Consider the following 16,790-nt stretch of genomic DNA (forward strand, 5'->3'; position numbering starts at 1 on the left):
GATGAGTGTCCGGCCTGAGCGGGCACACCATGAATAGATACACAACCATCAAGCAGCTCGGGGATGGAACCTATGGTTCCGTCCTGCTGGGAAGAAGCATCGAGTCTGGGGAACTGATTGCTATTAAAAAGTAAGTTTTATCCTTCATGCTCACGAATCCGTCCTCAGTGACACATCGTCAACATAGTTTTAACTCTATGCTCTCCATTCTTCATCTGTGAAAAGTTTCTACAGGGGAGGCATGGAGAAGAATCTCAGACATTGATCGCTGTGGGTTAGATGACTGTGAGCTCTGGGATGCTCGTGTTAGAGTCTTCAACACATCCCCAAGTTAGACGCACTACTTGGCATACAGCTCTAGTACTTGTTCCAAGGATCTTCTCATGTGGGGAGGTAGTAACAAGCAGATTAAGAAATACTTTATAGGAAAGGAAACTGAAACTGAGAAATGAAATGTTATTTTGGATCCTTTACACGTGTGATAGTCTGGTGACTACGGTTTTGCTCCCCCCACCCCACTCGCCCTTTGCAATCCGAGTCCAGACCCATTGTATTAGCTATCTGTTGCCGCATAACAGTTTACCCCCCAAAATTGTGGTTTAAGACAACTCTCTCACAGTTTCTGTGGGTCAGGAGTCTGGGCCTGGCTTAGCTGAGTTCTCTGCTTTGGGGTCTTTCATGAGGCTGCAGTCAAGCTGCTAGCTGGTGCTGGGATCTCGTCTGAAGGCTGGACTGGGGAAGGACCCACTTCCAAGCTCACTCACATGACTGTGGGCAGCATTCAGTACCTTGGGGGTTGTTGGACTGAGGACCTTAGTCCTCTGCTGGCTCTTGGCTGGAGGCTGCCCTCAGTCCCTTGCCATGTGGGCCTCTCCAAAGAGCAGCTCACAACATGGCAACTTGCTCCATCAAGACATGGAAATCAAGAAGTCAATGAGACTCTTCAACCAAGATGGAAGTGACATCTTATTGCATTTGTGAACTAATCACAGAAGGGGTATCCTCTCAAACTGCTGTATTCTATTGGTTAGAAGCAAGTCATTAAAAGAAGGGGGGTTATGCCAGTTTGTGAATACCAGGAGATGGGGGGCTTTGGGGACCATTCTAGAGTCTGCCTGCCACACCCATCTATATCCAGTTGCCTTCTCAACATCTCCATTTGGATGCCCTGAAGACACTTCACACTCATCATACCCAAAACTGAACTTACATCCAGCATATAATGCCTATCTTGAAAAATGACACATTTCCATCCCCGCAAAGCCTGGGAGTCCCCCGAAACCCCTCCCTGTGCCCCAGCACTGGTCGTCTGGTCCTATAGACTCTAACTACCAGATATTTATCTGATCCACCTACTTCTCCAATTCCCCACTGCTAACCTCCCATTCAACTCATTATCATTTACCTCTTCTGCCTCTAGAATACTTTCCTCTCTAGGGTTCCTGGCTTCCATTCTTACCCCTGTCCATTCCAGCCTGAAGGGATTATATTAAACACGTGAGTCTAATTGTCTAAAATCAATTGTACCAAACCTTCTTTGCTGCCCCATCATGTCCCCTTGTCCCACCTGACTTCAGCATGCTGGGGTGTGCAGTGATGTGCCTGCCACCAGTATCCCACCTCAGGTGCACGTGGGAGACTCAACCAAGGTGCTCCTGCTTGGTCCACAGAAGGTCCCCAGCAGGACTGAGCCCCCATTGCCCACTGCAGTGTCAGCTCTGTAATGTGTCCTTTCATGGGTTTCCCCCCTCTCTGTTCTCAGGTTCCCTGCTCCTTGCCCTGGGTTCCTGGAATCACCTCCCAAATCAACTCCCTGCATCCAAGTCCTTGCCTCAGGCTCTGCTTTCAGGGATCCCAAAGGAAGAGCTTTTAATGTCTTCCTATCAGCTTTAGGGTCAAGCCCCCAATTTTACAACTTGCTGCTTCACTCGGCCCCTGCCTGTTTTCTTTGGCTGCATTTCCTCCCACTACTCCCTTGCCTGCTTTGTCCTGGCCACACTGGCCTTTTGGCTTCTTGAACTCACCAGATACCTTTCTGCCCTCTGTCTTCCCATGCTACTCACTACCGCATGCCTCCGACCAGGCCAAATTCTCCTGGTCCTTCAGGTCTTGGTTGAAATACCACTTCACTGGAAAGCTGTTTCCTGATACCCTAGACAAGATTAGGTCACGTTGGGGTCCACTTTCATGGTGCCCTGTCCCTTCCCTGCATGGCACTCAGCACAGAAGTCAATGGATGACCTGCCTTCCTGCTCCGAGGTCGGTTCCATGAGCAATGTCTTGCCCATCATTGTATCTCCAGTGCCTGGGCCTCTGCCACGTGTAGCAGGGGCTAAAATATATCTGGGGCATGAATAAAGGAAATGGTCACTCAGCTGGGAGACAGTGTGACATTGGGACAGACTCTCAGAGTGAGGGAGAGAGATGAGAGTTGATCTGTTACTAGCCAGCAATGAGACCCTGGTGAAATGGCATAACTTCTCTGTTTCTTAGTTTCCACCCATCCCATCTATCTCATGGTGCTGCTATAAGATTCAAATGAGATGATGTGGTTGAAGGGCCATGAAAGAGAGAACCCTTAGATTTCTGGCCAGCTCACCAGGCTGTCTGTCTCTCCCCTCAGGCTCTGGACCAGGGGTTGGCACACGTTTCCTGCAAAGGGCCAGACAGTAAATGTTTTAGGCTTTGCACGCCATGTGGTCTCTGTCATAACCCAGCTCTGCTGTTGTAGTGGGAAAGCAGCCACGTATCATATGGAAGCAAATGAGTGTGATTGTGTTCCAGCAAAACTTCATTTATGGAAACTGAAACTGGAATTTCAGATCATTTTCACATGTCACAATTATTATTTTCTTTTGCTTTGTTTTTCCCAACCACTTAAAAGTATAAATGCATTCTTGTCCCATGGGCTGTATAAAATCAGATGGTCGGGTGGAATTGGCCCGTGGGCCATAGTTTGCCACCCCCTGTACCGGAGTGTCCATCCCTGTGCCGTCCAACATGGTGGCAAGTAATCATATATCATTTAAATTTAAAATTTAAATTAACAATTCGGTTTCTGTGTTGCCCTAGCCTCACGCCAGGTGCTCAGTAGTCACCTGTGTCTACCGTACTGGACAGTACAGAACATTTCCACCAATACAGAAAGTTCGATTGGACAGCTCTGGTCCAGATAAAATAAGCCTGGGGGGGTTTTCCTCCAGGGCAGGGTTAGCTAATTAGTGACAGAGCAAGACAGCAGTCCAGGCCTCTTTGCAATGCCCTCGTGCTAACTCTGCTGGGAAATTTTGTGCTGGAGGATTGAGTGCACTGCTAGGTTTTTAAATAAAATGCTGTTTTGGATAGTATAGTATCTGGTAGAAATTGGAACCCACTTTAAGCACTGTTCATTAGGTTCAGAACAAAAACATTTTTTTTTAAGATAAAGCATAGCCAGTTACTGGGAATAAACGTGCTGTTTGTTTCTTTCTTCTCTTTTAGAATGAAAAGAAAGTTTTATTCCTGGGAGGAATGCATGAACCTTCGGGAGGTCAAGGTATTTATTAATACACAAAGGGATAATTTATGGTATGGTTGATGAAAATAGCTTTATACACGCATAGATTTATAGTTGATACAGTTTGAATTGTTTCACTGATGTTGAAAAAGGAGGCAGATGATAACGTAATGCAGCTGACAGCTGAGAAGATTGCTGCGCTATTTCTGTGTGTGCACTTTTTTTTAGTTTTTTGGTGTGTGTGCGTGTACTTCTTTTTAAACCTTGGTAATAGTGCTGTTAACTAAACCACAGATTTATTCAACGTTCACTAGTTTCTCACTAGCGTCTCTTTTCTTTCAAATGGTGATGAAATATACATAGTACTTACCTTCTGACCATTTTTTTTAAAGCTTTGCACAGTTTTGTTTACATAGCAAACTGGACAACAGCAGAAAATCTGTCATACCATCCAGAAGTTGAACATAGGTAACAATGACATTTTGTAGCCATCTCTGGAGAAGGCTCCTCTGCACATTTTCTGCGAACAATGCCTACGCATTAAGGTTAACAACAACTCAAAGGAAAGTGGCAGGTTGCCAGGCAGATAATCAGAGAAATAGTCCAGATTGTTAGAACAGCGATAAAGGTGTCCTGTGCTAGAACCCAAAGGACTCAAAAGAGATACAGAATTGCGTATTTGACCTAAAAATAGATACAGAATTGCGTATTTGACCTAAAAATGGTACAGCTCAGTGGTATTAAGTACATACATAATGTTGTACACCCATCAGAATGGCCCATCTCCAGGACTCTTTTTATCTTGCAAAACTGAAACTCTATGTCCATTAAACAATAATTCCCTGTGAATCCCTCCTCCCAGCCCCTGGACAGCACCATTCTACATTCTATCTGTCGACTGCACTAGGTACCTCATATAAGCGCAATCATACAGTATTTGTCATTTTTGTGACTGGCTTAATTCACTTAGCAGAATGTCTTCTAAATTCATCCATGTGTCAGGATTTCCTTCCTTTTTAAGGCTGATTAACGTTCCATTGTATGGATCTACTATATATTGTTTATCCATTCATCCATCGATGGACACTGGGACACTTTTGGCTATTATAAACCTTCCCATATCTTTAAACTCCTTTCCACTGGCTCCTTGTCTTCAGTCTATCAATGTGCCCACCGTTCTGTCTAACCAGGCTCAGCCCTCCCTCCCCTGGAGCTCCCACCCCTTCCCCTTCCTGACCTTACCTACCAGAGCACCCCCTCTGCTGTCACTTCCCCCCACCACTGACTTTCCACTTAACTGAATCAGGCATTCACCTCTGCAACTTTACGGAAGTTGCTCTCCTAAAAGCCACCAGCTGTCAAGTCCAGGATCATTGGGACTTCCCTGGCGGTCCAGTGGTTAAGACTCTGCGCTGCCAACACAGGGGGCGCAGGTTCAATCCCTAGTCGGAGAAATAAGATCCCATGTGCTGTGCGGCGTGGCCAAAAGATGAAAAAAAAAAGTCCAGGATCATTTTGTCAGACATTTTCTTGTCTGTGGACCACTTCCTCCTCTCCTTTCCCAGGTCTCTGTGACTCTGCTTTGACCCACCTCTTCTACCTCTTCTTGCCTTTCACCAGTGGTTCTATGATTTCACCCTTTAAGTATGGATAATTCCTCACATTCTCTTCTCAGCAATTTTCTCCTTTGCTCTGGCTTCTCCTCCTGGGTGATTTTATTCATTTCCCCTTGCTTCAGCAGCCCCATCACATCTTTTATCTTTCTTATGCATTTAGACCAGGGGTCAGTAAATAGCCCACTGCCTGTTTTTGTAAAAAAAAAAAAAAGTTGGAACGCAGCCATGTCCATTTGTTTATATATTATCTGTGGCTGATTTCACACTACACTGACAAAGCTAAGTAGTTGCAGCAGGGACCATATGACCTAGAAAGCCCAAAATATTTACTCTCTGTCCCTTGACAGAAAAGTTTGCTGACCCCTGCTTCAGTCCCATATATCCACCTGCTTAGTGGACACCAGCGTCTGAATTTTCTAGAATGTCTGCCTCCCTCAGTGCTTATATTTTCTCCCTCTTGTGTTAATGATCATCTACCCCTGCACTCAGAAACCATAGCTCATTGCAGTGGCCTGTGCTCCCCACTCTCCACACCTCTCATCTCCCTAGCACTCAGCTGTTCACTCACACACCATCTACCATTTACTGAGCAGCTGTTATGGGCCAGGCAGCACCTTACGTGCTCTGTCTTATTTCATCCCCACAACCACCTGATGAGGAAAGTCTTAGTATCTTGAATTTCCCGGTGGGCACAGCTGAGGCCCAGAGATTCCGTAATTTGCTGGAGGGAAACACAGCTCTAGGCAGCGGAGCTTGGTCTCAAGCTCAGGGTCTGTCAGAAGACTTCAGTGGGCGTCCACCTGGCATCCGGGCAGTTCTCATCCCTCCGACACTGGGTGGCCACTTGCTCCCACACCCAGTCTCTGAGGGGCTCCCTCCTGACGTGCCCTTGCCCTCCCACCGAGTTTGTCCAAGCCTGATTCTTCCTTCAAGTCTCGTGTATGAGACGCTCACCGACCACTCAGAGCTTTCAGATTCCTCCTCCTTGAAGCATCCCCCTGATATGCTCCCTCTCTGCCTGATACGACTGTCCTGCCTCTACATCTTTTTGGAAGCCTTTCCCAAGCCAACACAAGATGCCTTCTTTCTGGAAATATACCTCTTGAAAATGAATCACATGAAGTCCTCCACAAAATTAATTCATGTTTTAAATTAATTCTTTTTCTATTAAACTGATATAGACTTTAACTTGCCCCTGAGCCTCACTGAGAAACGAGAGCTGGAGCCACTGTTAGACTTGGGCCGGTAATTCATGCTCAAAACACACTTGCGGCAGACGGTATCCTCCTCCTTGCCTAGAATTCTCTTCTTGCAAAGCTTTGAAAACGACTTCGTTTTCCTCTGAATGAATCTGCCCTGTTCATTCTGCTGCTCATCCACTGGACACCTCAGCCACTGCTGGTGGTGCATTTTAAGCAAACAAGCAGGAAAGACGCCTGCAGTCCATGAGAGTCTGGTGAGTGCTTACAAGTTAGGCAATGCTTGCTACTCATGGAGAACCAGAAATCCAACCCAGCTAGAAAAAGTAATCAGCCTGTTGGGTCATTCTGGAAGGATTTGGCCATTTGGCCAGAACAGCTGAGTATTTCCTGCCAGAGAGGCGCTTGGCAAAAGCTTGTCTTTCAGGGAAGAGGTTCCAGAAGCGTCTTATTTTGTTCTCATTCACTGGCCATATTTCCTCCCTCTTCCCAGCTGCTTGAAGTAACTCGGTCATATTGCACATTCCCCAGCTCTGATCCCTTGGGTGCGTCGTTACTGAGTGTCCTTCCAGATTTGGACACTCATGTTAACACTTTCATCTTCAGACATTCTGTTTGTTTTATGGAAGGAATGTTCCTTTGAAGGAAATTCAAAGATAAAGAGGGCTTTACAATTTATTATTATCGGACTCACGTCTCTATGAGGAAGAGGCTTTTTGAATGAAAGGGCTCAACCCCCTGCCACGGTGACCCCTTGAGGCATTCTTGAAGGAGCCGGTCTATCAAATTCTGATCACCTGGTGAGCAAACCCACAGTTGGGTGTCCGGCTGTCACACATGAACTGGATTACTGCTCACCAACATGAAAGTGTATTTGTTCACCGTGGACAGAGCTAGTGATGCAAACAGAAAATAGCTTGCGCATGGCTGCACTCACGTGTATGTTCCAGGAGGAGGAAAACCGTACATGCGCATGGGGAATAATCAGAGGGTCACTTACCATTTTCTGAGCCACCCTCTGTTCCTCATCCCCCACTTGACTTTTTTACCTTTGCTGTTCTTGGAAGCAGAGGTGTCTCTCCCATCTCACCTCAGGATCTTTCCAATGAGATTTCTCCTCCTTCTCGCCTCCTTCTTCTCCTCCTTTAACACTCACCTTGTAAGGAGCGCTATGCATACCATGGACACACACGTGTCAGAAGAAAGTTGGGAGAATCAGGCTGCCAGCCTCTGTCTGAGCAATTTCCTGTTCAGAGTGTCTGCAGACTGCTGCCTGGTGATCTCAGCTCCCAGCAGCTGCCTCTTCAGTATCAGATCAATCAAAGCCTCAGTGGATTCCCCTCTGGCCACTTTCATGGCGTGAATTCCATCACCTGGAGGGAGTGCACCTAAAATAGCCCTGGCCCACTGCCTGGTCCTGGGGGCAGCCAGGAGTTCCAGTTATGGTCAACTTCTTACCTCCTAGTCAGTTAATTGAAATAGTTTTTCTACATAAAGTTAATACCAACTTCAGAGAAATACCATTTATTAACACATTGTCAATAACAAATGAATTGTGGTACTCTGTGGTTCTGGAATTAGGTGTTTCTCCCTAAGTATATGTGGAATTACTTTTTTCAACAACAGACTTGCTCTAATTTTTTGTTTTTCTTCTTCGCCTTTCAGTCTTTAAAGAAGCTCAACCATGCCAATGTAGTAAAATTAAAAGAAGTTATCAGGGAAAATGATCATCTTTATTTTATCTTTGAGTACATGAAGGAAAATCTTTACCAACTCATTAAAGAAAGGTACAGTGTGGTCATCATGATCTTAGAAATAAATGTTGCAAAGTGGATGTGTTTTCTTTCTGCTTTTGTTTATTGTGGTCATGCTGCTTGGCCTTGGCTGTTTAAAGCTGCCCATGAGATGAGGGGCCCCGTCTGCATTCCTGCTTTGGAGGCCCTGTGATAACGGCAGAGAAGCTGCTTTCAGTGCTGCCGTCTTGAATGTCTTAATGGGTTATTCACCCTAACAGGCTCAGAGATTTAACAGATACTCTGCAGCTCTCCTTCCCAACAGGACTGTATGGGCAGAGTGACCACAAGTGAGGGGTGTAGCAGCTTCATTCATTCTGAGCCATCCATCGGAACTTCCAGGTTCCTTTCAGTGCCTTTCTTACTACAGTGCACAGGGCTCGCATGCTGGGAAGACAAAGAAACTAATTTAAAAAACTTACCTCTGATGGTCATTTTGGACTTGACAAGTAAACCATGTAGAACCTCTTGGGCACATTTTCCTGGTGGCAGTTGAATGCCATTCTGAGCATCCTTCTGAGTGATTTCAGTGAACAAGTATCGTTTCCGTTGTCAATAACAGCAGAGAAGCTGTGTGGTTTGCCCAACCAGGGAAAATGTCACTATCCACTGCATCTCATGAGCCCTTCATCTGAAAGACCTCAGATTTTCCCCATCAAAAATTTTTAAGCTTTAATTATATTATGGAGAGAGGAGACTTTTATATGATACATTGGAGGGAATTTGTTTGTTTGTTATTAAATGTTTGATCGTTTCTTTTTTGTAACATAACTGATTTGGTGCTTATAAGGTAGGCTCTCTTACATGGATAAGCAGTTGTTTTTCTTTGATCTTTATTATCAGAGGATCTAGTCAAATTAGCATGTCAGCAAGTGTTTTCTTAAATTCTTACTGTATAACGAAAAGAGCATGAAAACGGGCTTTGTTTTCATTAACAAATTTCATAAATCTAGACTTATAACTTTTTTTCCTCTGCCCTATACAGAAATAAGTTGTTTCCTGAATCTGCTATAAGAAATATCATGTATCAGATATTGCAAGGACTTGCATTTATTCACAAACACGGTAGGTGATTTGGAGTATTGTGCTTTGGAATAGCAGTGAAATGCTGTCATCAGGTAGAAGATGTAGGAAGCATCAGTGTCTTTTGTAATTGACTCTCAGAAAAAATTGAAGAGTTGAGAGGCTGACAATGGATTTTGGAATATGTTATCTTCTGTAGCTTGATTTCTGAATTTCCCTCATTATTTATCATGTCTGTGTGTTCTTATTCATTAGGCTTTAACATGAAGCTTGTTAGTTACAGATCTAAGAGTTATTCCTGACCATTAACTGGTGTATTAATCAGGAACCTACGATTAGAATTCATAGAAGCTTCACATATGATGTTTAACCTACTAACTAACACTGCTTTGCTGTGGCTTTTCATTTTTTTAATGTATTTCAATTTCAGCTTGTTCAGAAGGGTGCAAAGTGGTCTAACAAGATCTGTGCAATCCAGGAAAATAAAATACACTTAAAATAAGCAAAGAAAAAGGCAAAACAAGGCACGGACATAGCCGGGGTGAGGTCAATCGACAAAATACATGTCAGCAAGTTTTACTTAAGTAGAAGAAGCAGGCTACAGATGTGAGCCTGAGTTTGCTGTCAGACAATGCAGAACGTGAAACACGACCAATTACAACCTACATGGTTCCTCCAAGGTAAAAACAGTTCAGTTGCCCAAGAGAAGCAGAACTTTTCTTGGTACTGATACCAGAGAGGTTTCTGTCATGGATCCTTATGTAACATGACTTTATGGTAAACACAGTGACAAGTTACATGGGACAGTTTCAGGTCATCTTCCTCAATATAGGCCAATTACATCACCTGATCAGAGAAAATGGTCCTACTGGGGCCCAGTATGATCCACTCTGGGGATGGTCTGGTGAGTCCAGGGAGAGATTTAAGGCATCCAGAGGTGTGGATGGTCACATACCCTTCAGGAAATCCTCCATCACTATTGTTCTTAGCTGAACTTTTGAACAGTATTGAGTAGCAATGCATTTGAGGTTATATTTCCAGCAAGTCCTGAGGCATTACTAGTTTGGGTTACTAACTGGCCACAGACCCAACTTGGGTTGGGTCGATATGTTCTCATGAACGCAGAGCCTCGGGATGGACGTGTCCACCAGGGGAGCCAGGAGTCCCTCAGAAGGCCATTTGAGGTTGCTTTGACATACAGACAGATGGCAAGCTGATCTTGCACAGACAGAAATCTGTTCCCTCCCAGTCTAAGGGTATCATTGCCATTGCAAATATTGCACCAACAAATGAGTTTCATTACCGAATAAGGAAACTGGGCGGAAGCCCTTTGATGATACAGTCAGTTCAGATTTGACGCAAATTGGCAGTGAGGGGAAAAGACACTGTGCTGCATGGTACGTCTGGGACCCTTCCCAGCCTGCTCTGTGACCCCTAAGCAACCATCACATGTAGAGGCCAAACAGAGGCTGTCTGTACAAGTTCTTGGAAGCTGCGGGCATGTGCTGAATAATTCGAGAGTGATATGCAAGCCCGTGAACCAATTCTAGTAAAAAGTTTTCCGTAAAAGGTATCTCTGATTCCACTGACACGGGTAGAAGGAGCACTTTTGCCACAAGAATTTCCCAAGGGATGGTATGAGTCTGCAAAATGCTGAAAACTTCTGGTATGGTGTCTTTAGGGACAAGTAGGAGGAGAAGAGGCACTTACTAGATCTGAGAGCCCAGGAAAAAGAAATGGTGAGAAATCAAAGGGATTCTCCAAAGAGAAAGGCCAACCAGAAGTTTTCACATAGGGACCCGTCATAGTGTCTCAGTTACTGGGGCTCTTTGCTCAGTACTGGGAACGGCATGGTGGATCTATAAGAAAGTTGATACGTGTTGGCTTTCTCTTCCTTTCCTTTTTGTTGCTTTTTGTGAGACTCAGATAGTTGTTGCCAGAAAGAACTTGTATCCTTTTATCCAGGTCTCTACCAAATCCCATCAAATCAACGCAGAGGCGCACGCACACACACGCACCCATACTTGGGCATACACACGCACACATCTGCGTGTACACATGCACATGTGCACCTACACATACACTCTCCCCCCAATACCCACAAATGCACATGTATGCACACACACACAGAGTACATATTCGTATCCAGAAATTTAGCATCCCTAAATTATTGTGTCAAAACACCTCTTTGAAACTCTGCACTGTCAGTCTTCCTTGCACACCTTACATACTCCGATTGTGTTCAGAAATGGTGGAAGGGAAAGCTCCGTTTAGGACGGTCAGACCTCCTTCGCTTTTCTAACCCCAGCACCATGCTTCTCCCTAAGATTCTTGTGGACACTCTCCCCCAGCTAAGTGCCAGTCCCAGTCTGAGCTTAATATTATTTCATCCATTACCTTATTTGTTTCCTTGCCAGTTTCTCAGGTAGAGAGGACAGATGGTATCTATTCCTTTCAAAGAAGAGGAAACTGAGGTTCAGGGAGGTTTAAAGACCTGCCAAAGACCCCACTGCATTAAAGCAGTAGAGCGGAGATTAGCTCCCGTATCTGTGCCCGTTTGCTACACTTCTCTAGAAAAACCTGTCTCTTCTCACAGAGAACAGAGAACAAGAAGTGAAGAAAGTGGTGATAGTAGTTGGAGGTGGGGTGGATATTCACTTTGCAGGTTCTATCGCATTTTCATTGATAAATGATTTTTGAAAGCTTTGAATGGTTTTCATACGGTGTTGACGTAACTTTGGAGCTTTATGTTGTTCTTTTCCTCCAGTCACGGAAAAGAAATAATCAAAAGCACTTTGCAGATTTGTCTTGTGAGTTTCAGGCTCTTCCCTGTTGTCTGGTTCTCACCGTGAGAAGGTGCATTCTGTCCCTGGGAGTGGACTCCTTTGGGAGCAGAGAACAGAGCTGCAGGTGGTTGCCTTGGCCATGGTTCATGTCAGTGACTACTTCCCCCCCACAGGGAATGAAAACTCAGCTCCACTTGGTGCTGATCGAGCAATGCCAAAGCAGATATACTTTGCAGGAATTAAATAATTAATGCAAACCGTGTTTCATCCTTGCCCTGCCCTTACAGATATCCATGCAGGAAATCCAGAATGCCTTAGGTGGCTTAAAGGACAATGTTTGGCCCCAAGAGGTGGTTCTCTGCTACCATGTTTCACCACTGTCTTGCTGTGCGTGACCTTGAGTCAGCCCTTGGCCTTTCTATGTGTTGCTGTCCTCCTGGCCTTATTGATAAAAGCACTGTGGGTTTAAATTCAGTAATACCTGTGAAATTACAACTTCCCTAGCAGGAAGTTGTGCTACAGAAATTCATAATGTTTAAGTATTCTCTGGTTATTTCCCTATATTCCTATCAGATTCCTCATGAACAGAATGTGGAGGGGAGAAAGCCTTCTTTGTGGCTTGATGTTTTTCTTGCCCAAGGGTTGTTAATAAAAAAACGAAGCACAACGCATTTTCTGCCAGGATGAAAGAGAAAATCCCTCTGTTATTCGACTGGCATGGGGTACCCTGAAATTAAATTGGAGGTCTGTTCCTGTGTTCTGAAAGCCAAACAGTTTCGAACAGGAAGATTCTGTGTTAACAGCACTTCGCTGTTGCCTGATCTCTGAATAACCCAGCAATAAGGGTTTCCACTGTGAATCAGAAGCTCAGAGGGTGACGTGGGCTCATTGTTACAAGCCTGAGTGCACACATCAGCAGAACACGTGCCCAGCCAGGAGTCAGATCAGAACTTAGTGCCACCTCCTCACAGGCGGGGGGGCCCCGGGGGGGGGTGAGGGGGGGTGGGCAGTCACCGGCCTCGCGAGCCTTAATTCTTATCTGCAACAAATGGAGCCGTGTCTGCCTGTCCCCCTTGCCAGGTTGTGGGGAAGATAAAATGAGAGGATTCGTACTACTAACAGTGACAAGCTCTTGCAAGGTGCAGATGTGCCAAGCGCTGCACTGAAAGCTCTACAAATATTAACACGCTGAATCCTGCAAAACAACCCCATGAGGTAGATGCTGTTATTTCCCCATTTTACAGAGGAGGAAAGTGAAGCACAGAGAGGTTAAGTGATTTTCCAGCCAGATTTGAAATCAGGCAACCTGATCGGTCTACACACTTAACCACTGTGCAGCGTTTCCTCTCATAGTGATAAAATCGTGATGCTTCGTTAAAATAGAGATGAAAAGTAAAGGTACATGACAAGAGGGTCTTATACCTTAAATTACCAAGGAATAGAACCCATGGGTATAAGGCTGATAATAATTATTGCTATTATTCAGTAATGAAAAGAACAGAGGGCCAGATATTCAACAGACATATTCACAAATGCTTCCTAGTTATAAAGGCTTATCCTCGAATACAGTATAACAGGTGACATATGTCAACTGACAAATACAGTTTTCATCAGTCACTTTTAAAGAGTCTGTTTGCAGTTCAACTTTTTTTCCTAGCCATTTTCCCTCTGATAGTTTATTTTGGGCCTGAAGTATGATCCATAGAAAGGAAAGCTGCTTAGAGGGATAAATGGGGAACCAGAATCTTCTCTCTCCTCATTTCATTAGTGCCCATGTTCTCCGTGGAAGTAGGATTAAAGATGAGTTAGCAGGGAAAGGATAAAGCTTGACCGATGGGAGGAGGTGGTCAGTGTGTACTGGAGCGTGACCTGGGTGGAAGCAAGGTCCGAGGTCTGGAGTCCAAGAATGATGCTTGTATCTGAGTATAGTTGATGTGATAGGATGAACTGAACAGGGAGAAGATGCAGGTTTGTTGAGTGGGTGTTATATAGATGGTGGCAGGGGGAGTTGCAGTGGGGCCTGGGGGTGGAGGACATTTCATTATCAGAGAAATGCCACTTATGTTTGGAAACAACAGTGTAGCCCAACTAGAGGAGAAAAAGGGAGTCTAAGAGGAGAGACAGGGTGAATGTGGACTTGAGAGGCCCAGCACCACAAGTCAAGATTTGGCTGTCTGGATCGACAGGGACAGAACAGAGCCGGATAGGGCAAGAGCTCTGACACACTTCTTGGTAGGATTGTGACCAATTCATCCCCCGCTACCCCCATGACTCACTTTTCCCATCTGTTCAGTAAGAAAATGATGTCTGCCATCTCTTTTTTCCATGCTTTTGATGCTCTGAGTGTTTAGGAAGAGAGACCATCGGTCTCGCAGGTCATATGTTTTAGGGGCCACGGGAGCCTTGCTGGATGCACTGGCAAAAGATCCCATTCTCATAACTGCTTGCATTTTTAAGTCAGAGAAAGGGCAGAAAGGACAGATAGGAGGTATTTTGATGGAAAATGTGACACAGCTCCATTACTGTCTGGGGACAGATGGATCCAGCATAACTACAAGCTACCTGGATGTCATATCAAACGTTCAAGAAGGAGAGAGAATTTGGGAGAGGAGAAGAGTGGTTTGGGACAGGTCAGTGCAAGGGTGACAGTGACATCAGCTGCTGTCCCATCAGAGACACAGGTCTGGAGAGGATTGAGCAGGCACGTTAGAGATGCAGCCTTGAGCACATCGACACAGAGGTGGGTGAGGAATAGCCGGCGTCTTCAGTGAGAGCTCTTCCTTCCTCCCGTAAATGCGCTCGTAGAATCCAGCTTCACAACATTGGTGACGGTGGCAGGTAACCAGTAACCCCACCGGCAGCACTGACACAGCTGTATTTCCGGTTTTGATGACCCATTGAGACTTAGACTCAGGTAGAATGATGTCTGTCAGTGGTACTCTCTGCAAGAGGAAGGTTTGGGGTCTTCAGAGGCATGTGATACTGATCAGTGGGTGTTTGAGTCTCTCCTACATGTACCCCCAAAGCCCTGCGGTAGCTGAGACAGGCTTCCCATCCCGTGAGTTATCTCCGCCTTTCACAATGCGAATTACAGATGCACCCCTGTGCTTCTTTACTGGGCAAAGTCATCAGTATTTGACATTTAAACGTTTGTTGCAACACACACCAGAATCTCATATACGAGTAGGTCCTATTCATAAATCCCTTGTTTCTTAAACAAAAAATGTGATTGTGTTTTTGCTGTGATGTAAACTCTCAGTAGCCATAAGACTTGTCTTTTGAAATGGTTTTAACCTCAAATTCTTTCTGGCTGACTGGGGCAAGGCAGGCATGATATATTTTTCTTTGAGTGACAATTTCTTTTTGCCAAGTTATCTCAGCCCATAATGGAGTTTTGATATTTTAAAAGAAGTCTGCTCTCTTGGAAAAAAATTATGAAGATCAACTTTTGAATGATTCGACATTTTTGTATTTGTCAAGGGGAAATGAATGGTCCAAAGGGCTCTGCATTACCCTTGGGATGAATGTACAGAGCCTTCAGTGTCATACCAGACTATCAGTGTCATGAAAAGAGCAATACAGCTGCAAAGAGTAATGCAGGCACGATCTTGCCTCTGAATTCCTTCTCCACCACCTCCGCAGGCTTCTTCCATCGGGACTTAAAGCCGGAGAACCTCCTCTGTATGGGACCCGAACTCGTGAAAATTGCAGACTTTGGATTGGCCCGAGAAATCCGATCAAGACCTCCATACACGGACTATGTATCTACCAGATGGTGAGTACCATCTTCCTCAAAGGATTTAATTGCACTTCTTTAAAAATATACCATTATACTGAGGATAATATTAGTGTTTGCATTTCTTATTTTTTTTTTTTGCGATACGCGGGCCTCTCACTGCGTGGCCTCTCCCGTTGCGGAGCACAGGCTCCGTCCGCGCAGGCTCGGTGGCCATGGCTCATGGGCCCAGCCGCTCCGCGGCAGGTGGGATCTTCCTGGACCGGGGCACGAACCCGCGTCCCCTCAATCGGCAGGCGGATTCTCAACCACTGCGCCACCAGGGAAGCCCTGCATTTCTTATTTTTAAAGACCATTTAAAGACCATGTGATTATACTGAGGATAATATTATTGTCACAAATACTAATTTTCCACTAAGAACACCATTTGAAACACATATGTGTAGGAATGTTGGCATTGTACAAGCCTAAAAGCTTGTATTATAGGGGCTTCCCTGGTGGCACAGTGGTTAAAAATCTGCCTGCCAGTGCAGGGGACACGGGTTTGAGCCCTGACCCGGGAAGATCCCACATGCTGTGGAGCAACCAAGCCCGTGTGCCACAACTACTGAGCCTGTGCTCTAGAGCCCTGAGCCACAACTACTGAAGGCCGCACGCCTAGAGCCCGTGCTCTGCAACAAGAGAAGCCACCGCAGTGAGACGCCCACACACCACAACAAAGAGTAGCCCCTGCTCACCGCAACTAGAGAAAACCCATGCATGGTAACAAAGACCCAACGCAACCAAAAATAAATAAAATAAAAATAAATACATTTATTTTTTTTTTAAAAAGCTTGTGTTGTAAACAATTTTAGAAGGAAGTCCAACAGGGAACTATATTCAATATCTTGTAATAAACTATAATGGAAAAGAATCTGAAAAAGAATATATGTATCTGAATCACTTTGTTGTACAACAGACACTAACACACACTGTAAATCGAATATACTTCAATAAAAAACTTTTTTAAAAAGGAAGTCCCTTGTGCTTTTCCATAATCTAAATAATATTCTGTATATAGAGCTTCCAGAAGACCTTTTCCTAAAAGAGTTGTGTGAAAGATTCTCCAAAGACCTGTCTGAAAATCAGCCAGTTGGTGTTA

At 44.9% G+C, this 16,790-nt stretch overlaps 1 protein-coding gene across 1 annotated transcript in view; it reads left to right on the forward strand.

The window, feature by feature from the left end:
• The first annotated feature begins 18 nt into the window (after positions 1 to 18).
• CILK1 (ciliogenesis associated kinase 1) overlaps positions 19 to 16,790 on the forward strand; it is a 33,083-nt gene continuing 16,311 nt past the window's right edge. Inside the window, exons 1-5 of the mRNA XM_060021672.1 lie at positions 19 to 130; positions 3,481 to 3,535; positions 7,977 to 8,098; positions 9,090 to 9,169; positions 15,556 to 15,688. Coding sequence (XP_059877655.1) covers positions 30 to 130; positions 3,481 to 3,535; positions 7,977 to 8,098; positions 9,090 to 9,169; positions 15,556 to 15,688 — 491 coding nt within the window. The 5' untranslated portion in view covers positions 19 to 29. The remainder of the gene's footprint in view (positions 131 to 3,480; positions 3,536 to 7,976; positions 8,099 to 9,089; positions 9,170 to 15,555; positions 15,689 to 16,790) is intronic.

The sequence above is a fragment of the Delphinus delphis genome, chromosome 10, assembly GCF_949987515.2.
Source record: "Delphinus delphis chromosome 10, mDelDel1.2, whole genome shotgun sequence".
In the NCBI taxonomy this organism is placed as follows: Eukaryota; Metazoa; Chordata; class Mammalia; order Artiodactyla; family Delphinidae; genus Delphinus; species Delphinus delphis.